We start from the raw sequence: 11245 nt of genomic DNA on the forward strand, positions 1-11245 counted from the left end.
CAGCCGCCCCCGGCAGCCCGCGGGACAGGGGGTTCCCCACGGATCCAGATGGATCCATACGGAATGCTGGCAGCAGAGACATCGTGCAGCACCGCTCAGCCCTTGGCAAGGAGCACAGGCGCCCCGCTCACCGCCCGGGGTGACCGCTGCTTGCTGCCTGCTCCTCGGTCGCAACAGAGGCCGTTTGAGCTCAGACAGCAGGAAAAACAAAACTTGACAAAGCAGATGCCGAAATAAACTGTCACAGGTAAGTGCAGACTAAACCCCCATCCAGCTGGTATTGGCCTTAAGTGAGGCTAGGCCAGGTTATGGACAAGGCTCTTTCTAACTCCACTTCCTGCAAGGAGGAAACATCAGGAGCCAAACGTAAACTAGAAAATCAGAAGTGCTGAAGGTTAGGGATGTGACAGGGAATTACAATACTAAGATGATGCATTCCTAAAACATTTCTAAGTATTTGAAGCTCACAGAATTAAAAAAATAATAATAAAAAATATCTCTGGACTCACCCAACTGAATTATCTCATTATGTGAAAAACAAAGATGCCAGATCCTTCTCATTCAAGCCATATCCTGACACACTTGGCAACATGATGTCTAGCAAGTTTTTCCAACTAACCCTTTCTCCAATTCAGTTACTGTGACCTCTAAATTAATTTCCTGGATTTCACTAACTAGAAGCATGAGAGGACAAGTGACATGCTACAAACTTTGCTCAAAGCTATGCAAGCACATTGCAGGCACAGCTGCAAAGCCACATCCACCTAAATCAAGTTTCCCTATGTAACCACCAGACATATGTAACACCACCATGCACAGCTGTTCAGACTGGCTTTCCTGGGCTGCCCACAGTCAAAAACAATGGAAGCAGCACATACATGGAATTCCTTCCATGCTAATAAACCATGCAAACCATCAGAAAGTTAAGTATATGAAATTACTCCATAATCTGCATGTTTTAGATGGATCAGGGTTTTTTTAAAAACATTTCCTTTACATCTTCTTTGATAACCTAATTACAAGTTTTTCAGTTTATTTTTGTACTCTTCTGTTTAAGTTTGGAATGAGGAAGAGCAATAAAGTTGCTAGACACAGTACATGTACAAAAGCAACATACAGATTTTGTTAAAGGCAGGACAGCTTTCTCTGATTTTTCTGCCCATTACTGATTCTACTGGAGTACTTCACATTAGATGGGGCAGATTTCTCAGTCATTTGAAGAACTTCAGATAAATAATAAATCCTTTGCTAAGAAAAATATACTCTCATCCAACAACTCATTGGAACAACTGAGCACATTTCCTTAGCCTGTTTGATGCAGTGAGGCAGACTAGATAATCAGAAGATCACCTGCAACTTCAGAAACAATAAACTTGCATATCAGTCCCAGAGACTAAACCAGACGTGAGGTATTGCAGTAACCTTCAGTCTCCTAAGACATCTACAAATGCTTCCTAACACAATTGATTTTTTTTCTTCAGGATTTTACAGAATTCTCTCTGATGTGCTACCTAGAATTTCAGTGGCTATCATCAGTTCAGTTCCTATCTGGAGCTATAAGTGAATGTTTCTTATCTTGGAAAAAAATATATTTGGGCCTGTTTCTTCAAGAAAAAGACAAAGAAAAGATCAGGAAAGAAGCTATCTTGACAAACAACTAGAATTAATTTATATTTCAGAGGATAGGACATTTTACAATTTCCTTGCTTTAAGTAACATTATTGCCAATGTAAATAGTGATTAAAACACAAAAAAAAATCAACTAAATATCTGTATTTGAAAAGATAGAAAAATGAGAGTAAAAACCTGTCACAAAAGGCATGGTTGTCACGTAACAAGACAGGTTAAAGGTGACTGGCAGACACTCCTACTCATAATAATTTGAGCCACCTGGGAGGGCACTGGTATCACAAATGTTCAGTCAGGTCCTTGTAGAAAAACTGGGTGCTTCTCCTACAGGAAGATGACTGCAGCTCCAAAATGCTTGGATTGAAATTTTCTCCTCTCTCCATACTTCTTGGTTTAGGAAGCACTCCTGGTTTCTGGTATCATGGAATGTTCATTTTAACCTCCTCCTCCTCGTTCCTCTTTAATCTTGATCCCTCCATCACTCAAGTGTTCCCCTGCAGTGAGGTTTGCACGTGGTGCATATGGAGAATAGGGGCATGAGAGGACACAGGACAGAAACTATTCATTTGGATCAGTCCAAGAACAGAAGGCACAGAGGTATCATAGGCACAGTATAAAAACCTGAGGAGAAAAGTCTGTGATCTGGATCATACTCTGAATGTATCAGTTCACTTACTGAACTTTAGGTACAGGCTCCATCTATTTGACTTTTCAAAATAAGAGAATACTAAATATTAACAGAATCAGCAAACAACAGCCAGCCAGATCAGTTCTATAGCTTCTTTCCAAATTCAGTGCCATCTTGAACGGGTAAAAGATGTCAAATGGGAGTTTCCAGTGCTTTTGGGGCTGGCCTCGGGGAGGTTCCGGCCATTTTGTTATGTCAGTGAAGGTAATGACAGTTGTCAGAGGTACTGTGCCTGTGCTTAGGAGCTGTAACAAGAAGGAAAGACAAGGAGTTTAAGAAGCTTAATACAAAAGATAGATCCCTCCTCAATTTGCTCTACTTGGCCTTGGTGAGACTGCACCTCGAGCCCTGTGTGCAGTTTTGGGCACTGCAGGATAGGAAGAACATTGAGGTGCTGGAGAGGGTGCAGGAAGGACAACTAAGCTGATGAAGGGACTGGAGAACAGGTCTTACAGGGAGAGGTTGAGGGAGCTAAGGCTGATCTTCAGCGTGGAGAAGAGAAGGCTGAGGGGAGGCCTCATTGCTCTCTACAACTCTGAAAGGAGGTTATGGTGAGGTGGGTGTTGGCCTCTTCTCCCTAGTGACTAGTGATAGGACAAGAGGAAATGGGATCACGTTGCACCAGGGGAGGTTCAGATCGGATATTAGGAAAAATTTCTTCACAGAAAGAGTGGTGAGCCATTGGAATAGGCTGCCCAGGGAGGTGGTGGAGGCATTGTCCCTGGAGGTGGTAAAAAAAACAGGTGAACGTGGTGTTTCAGGAGCTGGTTTAGTGGTTATGGGTTGTAGGGTGGATGGTTGGGCTTGATGATCTTGAAGATCTTTTCCAACTGTGATGATTCTGTGATTCTATGTCTTTAGGGTAGTAGGAGTTAAGGGTTACAGATACGTATTTTTTTCTTTTTTCCAAAATTCACACTTAGCAGGTAAACAGAGGGCACGGGTCTATGGAAAGATCAGTAGCTACTGTGCATCATACGTTCCAGATCTCCAGAATGGAAGCAGTGACTCAAGCTCTGCTATGGTAGTCCTTCTATTCAGAGGGAAGATGTATCAGCTAGTTGGTAAGAAAAAGAGACTCTACATTTTTATAAAATGATGTGTTTTATGTAATATTAAAAAAATGTAATGAGCCATGCCTTAGGCAGAGTCCTGCTGCAGTATGTGGTTCCACATCTGCAAAGATGTGTCAGGAGCAGATTCCTTGTGTACACTTGCACCAGCACCCCTTCCAAGTCACCCGCAGACCAGTTCTGCTGCCCTGAGCTCCCATTCCAGGATAGCTTGTGGACAATGCTGAGGCTCTTTCTTATCTCACCACCAAGGAAAACTTCACTCCTTTGAAAGGAGTCTGTCTCTGGCATTCCAGCTTCCAGTCAGTTTAACAACTTCCTGCAGCTCATCCTTCTTGCCCTCCATGCCAGATCCTTCCTTACTCAAAAATTACCACTGCTGAGCAGTTACAATTAGAATTTCGCCTTCACTTTTCATGCATTGAAGTTCTTCTATCAATTACTTCTATCAAGTAAACACACAGTAGGCACAATTATGTAAATTTGAAGTCTCAAAAGAATTCTGGCTTTGCCTCTGGACCTTCAAAATCTGCCTAAAAATCAGTGAAATAAGTAGGGGGAAAAAAATTAACATATCCACAGCTAGGAGAAGGCAGCACAAGCAACTTGCATCATGCTCATGTACGTTCAAAGAGTAGTAACACATGAGACATTTGTCATGTCATACCTCAGTGCCATGAGAACACTTTGGGCAGGTGTCAGCTGCTTCCCTAAAGCCCTTGCAGACACATGTAAGCCTGGAAATGCATGTGCTGCACAAAAGACTTTGTGATGTCAGGAGTCCAGACTTGCATCAAACTGGGATCCACTGACACACACTTGAAAACGATGATTCATTCTCCCTTGTGGACCTGTTAGGTCCACCTTCCTGCTGACATCATAGAATCACAGAATAGTTTAGGTTGGAAGGGACCTATATAAAGGCCATCTAGTCCAACTTTCCTGCAACATACAGGGACATCTTCAACTGGATCAGGTTGCTCAGAGCCCTGTCCAACCCAACCTCCAATGTTTCCATCATGTCATCTCTTAGAAACCTGCTTTCTGGCTTAAAACCTTTCCCCGCTAGTTTTTCACATCTGGTGCCATTAGCATTGGCCTCTTCCTCCACTACCTGTTGATTTCAGAACCCCTAGAGAGAAGTATCTTCTTGCACAGATTATGAGCACGCTATGGAGTTTGTGAAATATAAATGAACTCACTTTTGACATCAAGGCTTTAAGAGACAAGCAGATAAACGTGTAGCTATTGAATGTTTGTAACTACAACTTTATACTGAGAACAATAAAAAATTTAAAATTCAAGTCCTTAGGTGGCAGAAGGTGGTTTGGGGCTGAAAAGAATGTACCTTTCCAGTTTTAAAACTGAATGAGGACAGTACTGATAGACCATAAAGCCACCTTCCTCCATAGAGTTGTTAAATACAAACTCTTGCCACTGCAGCCAGACCACTGCTAAAGTTCAGTATATCTCAACTCAGTAATATCAAGACCATTTGATTAATGAGTTCTTAAATAACCTGTGATCCCATTTAATTACCCAAGTGAGGGGGAGGGGAGGTGTTTAAATTCCCTACCTTCAGGGGCTGACACTTATAAAAGTATCGTGCACCCAGTATTTGTGCTTGCGGGTTGGACAGGATGCCCACCCTAGTCCACAATATCTGTATCTCCAGAGTCACAGGAACCATGCAACAGGAAGTGCAGTTCACACCCTGAAAATAAAATATATGCCAAAAATCTTAATCTAGTATTTTAAAGGTGAAAAAGGACCATTATGATCAAAGTCTAGTATTTTGGATAGCATAGGGCATGGAACCTGAATCAGTCCCTTCATAACTAACCCTATAACTTCTGGTCAAGACAACCACCCATTTTAGAACTCTATCCATCTTATTTCCAAGCAGCTCTACAGCTTGGATTTTGCATTCTATTAGGCCATCTCCTGACAAAGTGCTAATTACTGAAATAAACTTTGCCTCCTCCAAAACTACTTGGATCATAAGCTTTTACCCTTATTAGGTAATACATAAATATCCCTAGAAACTGGAAAATCAGAAAAGATGGTAATAATAAAAGCGTTAAACCAACAGGAAACAACCAGGTGTTATTAGTTCTAGGAGGCTGTCAGAAAACCAGGTAGCACAGCGCTGAATTCAGTATTAAACTTTTTGCCCATTTAAGTTGCACAAACAGAATTCAATAGATATAAAAACTGTTAGGGTTTGGTTTTGGTTTTTTTTTAGTCAGTGTCATAATAATACAAACCTTAGTAAGAACGAATGCTTACAGGCATTACAACGCCTGAGAGTCAGTGGATCAAAACACAAAGAAAGCGAGCTCAGATGAACAGGCTACTTATTTTCCCACGCCCACACTCAAAGCAATACAAAGATATGAAAGGAAGAATATTCACAGCTGGTCTCCTGCTGTTCAGGTTACCTGCACACTGCAGTTCTGCATCAGAATGGCTGTCCACTCTTCTGCCTGGGTTGAACGAGCATTGCCAGTTATTGCAAGGTCTTCTGCTCTGTTCATTCCTTCAAGAGCCTCGTATAGCTTCTGCTGGATGTAACTACAATTACTTTCTTCCAGTGTTGGGGATAGGCTGGAAATGAGAAAATAAGAGCTTTATCGAGTAATTTCCAGGACAGGAAAAACCTGCTATCAACATACTTCCTTCATACTAAGTATTCCTTCCACTCTTGTAACGAGTCAACAGAATCATTACAGAAGTATTGGTATTAAAGGGACGAAGTTTCCATCCTCTGCAATAAGAAGAGGGAAGAATAACATGGCAGGGTGATGCATGGTAAGGACAAGTGACAGCTCTTTAGCCATCTTACCACATCAGTGGTGACAGACCTGCCTTGTCACCAACAGAAGAATGACTCAAATCAGCAAGACAGTAACTTTTTAAGGTTCCAGTATAACTCACTCCTCAAATACACACTGCTCTTGCCCAAGACATATTGCCAGAGTACAGCTCAAAATGGCCCATAAAACCTTCACACTGTTCAGATGGTTCTAGAGGCCCACTGTCTCTCTAATATTTAAGTCCTCTTAGGAGCACATGGAAGATCTGTAGAGACCCATTGGTGACCTCAGGGAAGAACCTAGACTTCAAAGCATTGCATGAGAGACTACGGAAAAACATGCTAAGTGAGTCCACACCTCCCAAATGTGCCAGGGTGACTGCAAAAACTGTTGCTACCTGAGCTTGCAGCCTGTCCTCATATTTCTTCCAAATTGTACTGTGTGTCTAAGGAGCTGTGAGCAGCTTCCATCACCTTCACTCTGTAAAATGGTCATCTGACAGATTCCATGTCAAGAAACCAAACACAGAAGCATAAACAGACAATACAGGACACTCAACTTCCTTTTAACTGTCCTCTCACCCCACATTCCTCCTTATAGGAGGAATCACAGGTCTACAATTCATTCGTGACCAAAAGGCCTGCTGATGTAATACTGAGGTACATCCTCACAGCTAAAGGGAGAATCTCTAAAGTCCAGGCAGCAGAGTACCAGAAGTCAATAAACCCAGTGATAAATAAAACTTGATAATAGGAAAAGGATACATGCTGCACACCATCACTGTTTGCAATCAGCAGCGGTGCTCCAGTGATATAGCCAGGGTTTCCACTTCTAGGCAACACAGGAGAAAGAGTATTGGTCTACGAAGAGGTAAAGGGAAAAAGGAGAAAGAGAAAAACATTAGTACTAATGAGATCCTTTAGTCTCAGATCAAATTCACATTCTAAAAAACATAAATGTAACCTATTTTTTTAAAGACTGAATATTACGCACAACTAAAACTTTGGATTATTTGTTTCAAAATCCTTTCTTACCTGGCAGTCCAAGAGTTAAAAAACCTAAATGTCAGTACCCTGATGTGCAGTACTGCCAGGACAGTTCTTGAGACAATATATTTGTACTGCTCAGCATTTGTGCCTAAGGAAGTGAGCATACCAGTCTGGGCAATTCTACAGATGATCTGCAGAACAAACCCTGCCTTGACCCCCATCCTCAGTGGCAGGTTCCACTTCATATTGTTCTATGGGGAACGTCTCTGGGGATAGTTCAGCAAGGTTGCACTGCACACTTATCAACCCCTGAGGTCTCCACTTAGCTCACTTGATACTGCCTCTATGGGACAAGGTTCATATGGCCTCATATATATTCCCATATATATATATATATATACACACACACACTCATTAGTATTTCCCAGTTTCCCCCCTCCCCCCTCTTCCATAGCAACCCTCTTTCCCACTATATGGACAAAGTTAAATAAATACCTAGAATAAATTCAGCAACTTTGTTCACAAACACTGAATGCCTCAGTTACACCACCAGCTTCAGCCCTTCCCTCGCAAGACCATGGTAGTGACCCTTATCTCATCCTGTCCCTGTCTCCCTCATCAAAAAATCCCACAAACCAAATCAAAACAATAGCAAAAACTAGTTGGATAAAAATATCCAGCTCTTCCAAACTTGTGCAGCGCAAGACTGCATGTGCACCTAGCCTGAATTTCTAGTTTACTTGAGACCAGTGTCCCCTCCTTCCTTCAATCACCATCTGTGTCCCAGGGTTCTGGTGCTACCACACCACAGGGACACTGCTCTCATCTTTTCACATCTCATCTGTACCAACTGGGTCAGAAGCTACAGGCTGCAAACTTGGTAAGAGCCCAGGGAGGACGGGGGCACTGACCCAGAAGTGAAAAGCGAAGTGCTGCTGCAGAGAGGATCCCGAGTTCCCAGAGATGTTGCTCACTTTGAACCAGACAGAAACACTCTGAATCCCACGTGTGCCACTGAATTCTATCTTGTATATCACCTGGAAGTCCAATTCGGAGGAGAAGCAGAGGCAGAGTCAGTTAACAGGTCAGGGACTTTAAGCTAATGTTGAATTTCCCAAAGGAAAGAAGATTCAGATACCTCAGAAACAACATTGTTACATGTATTCTCTGTCATGTGGGGAGCTGCAGGAGGTGCAACTGCAGTGATCTTCACCTGCAGACAGCAAGCATGTTAATAATTAGCAATAGTTTAAAAGGATCATACCTTTCTTACTCTTTTCCACTGCTTTTCCATGCAAGTCATATTTACCTTCCTACTGTAGCTGTGATCTGTGGACCCTGCTGCAGATGCCAATTTTTTTCTAAGAAAACAAGCTACCTCTCTGACTCCATCCCCATCTATGCCCATTCATTTACAACTCCTTCTTTCCTTATATCCCTTTTTTTTTTTTCCTATAGTGTCATACTTTTTGCCAAGGAAATCTTGTCTCAGACACAGAACATTCCCATTCTCCCAAGTTCCCAACCCATTAGTACTACTATGAATGCCTAAGATTCTAGGTATGTTTTGTTTCAGAAACGGCAGTTAATTTCATGGGCAATACAGACTACAGACTGACCTTCATAGACTCCACAATGGTGTCTTTAACTGGGACCTGGGGAAAACAAACAAACCAACGTTCAACACCAAAAAACCAACTGATATTCTGGCTTTGCAAGTGCCTAAAGTAATGAAAATGTCACTGTCCTGGTTTGAGCCAGGATGAAGCCAATTTTTCTTTTTACTGATTTTTTTTCCCTTCAGTAAGCTTTCTTGTAACTAGCAACAGTGTGTTCTGCTAGGCTGATAAGACAGTGGAATGTTTTTCTAACTACTGAGGCTTCAAGGCCGCACCTGCACTCTGCCGGCTCAGACACTATGGGGAGATCTGTGACCCCCCGTAGGAGGCTGAGTTAGACGGACAGCAAAATTGTCCAAAGATATTCCATTCCCTATATCTACGTAAGCTCAAAGGAAGGTCAGAGATCACAGAAGACAACTTCCTTCCTTCTTCTTCTCCCCTTCTCTTCCGTCCATGGAGGACTCTGCTCATCCATCACCGTCGACCCTTAGGCTCGAGATCTCCTGACCCCCATAACTCTCTGCTTTTTCCCAGCAGCAGCTCCAGGATTCCTCGGGACTCTTCCCAGTTCAGGGAAGTGCTGTGGGAGTTGCTGGGGTGGGGGGAGGCGAGAGGTTTTTGCCCATTCCTGAATATATCTGTATATAATTGTATATATTTTCTTGTATGATTCATTAGTGTTTTAATTAAAGCTGTGTAGTTTAGTTTTCAATCCAGCCAAGTCTCTCTCTTTTTCTCTCTCTCCTTCCCTACCTGGGTTGGGGGGAGGGGGGATCGAGAGCGTTGTTGTCAGACCTGAGTCAAACGGTGACAGTCACTAAATAGAACCTAGGTATTGTATTGACAAAAATTACTTTGTTTATTCCAGGTGAGTAAAACTTGTAATCTAAAAACCACAGACATAATCCATAGAAAACAGTTTTAGAACATCAGAAACAAATCTGATCCTGATGCTACTTTAAAATATCAGCATTTTTTATCCATTCCTGGACCTCCCCCTTCTGGAATCATGGAATTACTTCAGCTCCCATTTAAGGAAAAATTAAATTTTGGCCACAGTGACAAAGCAAGCCCTGAAAACATGAGTTAAACTGGATCAACAGATGGCTCTCTGCTGCAGTTATATAGATTTAGATTTCCCATATAAGGGTAAACTGTGTCATTAGCCTTAATAAGGTGTTAATATTTACTCTGTGTTTTTACCTTGGAACACCAGAGAAACTCTAGTGGGCAAGGAGCCTTTTTCATGTTCACATTCAGTTAGACCAGCATGATGAACCCTGGACACTAAACCTGTTATTTTGAAATTACTGTCACGATAAATAATGAAGAAATGTATATGAAAATCAATCTCTGAATGCAAAAAAAGCTATTACTGATAACTAGCCTTCAGTACGATTTTACTGGTAACGCTGTATAAAACAAACCCTCATGCTTTACCAAAAACATGCAATGCTTGGTTGATCAAGTGGAAGGAACATATAGGAATACTTTGACAAACAGTCTAAAATACGAGAGTTTTAATTAACCATTAAAACTACGAAGTATAATGAAGTACCTGTTAAATGCATTAAGAATTGGCTAATAGCTGAATTTCATTGAACAGTAGTTTGAATTGGGGAATTACCACCAATAGTTGACATTTTTTAACAACACTTCCAGCAAGAAGGCCTGAACAACCAGGAAATCAGGGATGATGTACCAGATGACCTTTAGTTTTCCAGTTAGCTGGAAATGCAATGGAATGCCAAGCCAGTAAGAAGCTGAGCAAAGGCAGAACCACCGCACGCACCTTCAGCACCGAGAAGCCCCGGTAGTAGGAGGCAGCAGCCAGGGCAGGGTCAGAAGTACAGCTCTTGCTCAGGTTGGCAAAAAAGCGAGTACAGCTGGTGCTTTTACTCTCCAGGAAGCCTGCGTTAGAACATGACAACAGATAAAGCAGAAGCAAACCACCCCAGGACATCCGTGCCCCATTACTAACCAGCAGGATTTCCATTGACACAAAGTCCACTGGCTCCCATTGCCACTGGCTGCCTGAGCGTGCTCAGCACAGATGATGAATCAAAGTAGATCAGGATTGGATCACCAGCCTGAGAAGAGAGTTTGGAGAAATCACAAAGTGCAAGGTGATATCATCAGAGCACAAAGACAAATTTACACTTCTGCTCAGTGTACACCCAGTTTTAACTAAAGGGTTGTCCAAACTTTTAAATATAATCAGTAACTTTTTACACAATAAGGAATGAAAAGAACTGAGAGATAATATGAACTACAGGTAGAAAAATAACAATTTTTCGGTCTATTCTCATCCAGATTCATTACAGACAGCTTCAGTACAAATGTATGTATGAATTGATAGCTGTTTTCTTTCAACTCACCCGGTAAAAGGCAGAAAATGATGGCTGGACTTGCGATGATACCAAGAAAG

At 42.0% G+C, this 11245-nt stretch overlaps 1 protein-coding gene across 1 annotated transcript in view; it reads right to left on the reverse strand.

The window, feature by feature from the left end:
- Positions 1 to 2340: 2340 nt before the first annotated feature.
- Positions 2341 to 11245, reverse strand: part of TCTN3 (tectonic family member 3) — a 20891-nt gene continuing 11986 nt past the window's right edge. Inside the window, exons 4-14 of the mRNA XM_009997542.1 lie at positions 11196 to 11245; positions 10799 to 10907; positions 10610 to 10728; positions 8815 to 8850; positions 8334 to 8408; positions 8107 to 8232; positions 6971 to 7066; positions 6604 to 6701; positions 5832 to 5997; positions 4967 to 5104; positions 2341 to 2562 (exon numbers count right to left, since the gene is read on the reverse strand). Of these exons, the coding sequence (XP_009995844.1) occupies positions 2341 to 2562; positions 4967 to 5104; positions 5832 to 5997; positions 6604 to 6701; positions 6971 to 7066; positions 8107 to 8232; positions 8334 to 8408; positions 8815 to 8850; positions 10610 to 10728; positions 10799 to 10907; positions 11196 to 11245 (1235 nt within the window). The remainder of the gene's footprint in view (positions 2563 to 4966; positions 5105 to 5831; positions 5998 to 6603; positions 6702 to 6970; positions 7067 to 8106; positions 8233 to 8333; positions 8409 to 8814; positions 8851 to 10609; positions 10729 to 10798; positions 10908 to 11195) is intronic.

Source organism: Chaetura pelagica, unplaced genomic scaffold, assembly GCF_000747805.2.
Source record: "Chaetura pelagica isolate M959 unplaced genomic scaffold, ChaPel_1.0 scaffold185, whole genome shotgun sequence".
NCBI classification, from domain to species: Eukaryota; Metazoa; Chordata; class Aves; order Apodiformes; family Apodidae; genus Chaetura; species Chaetura pelagica.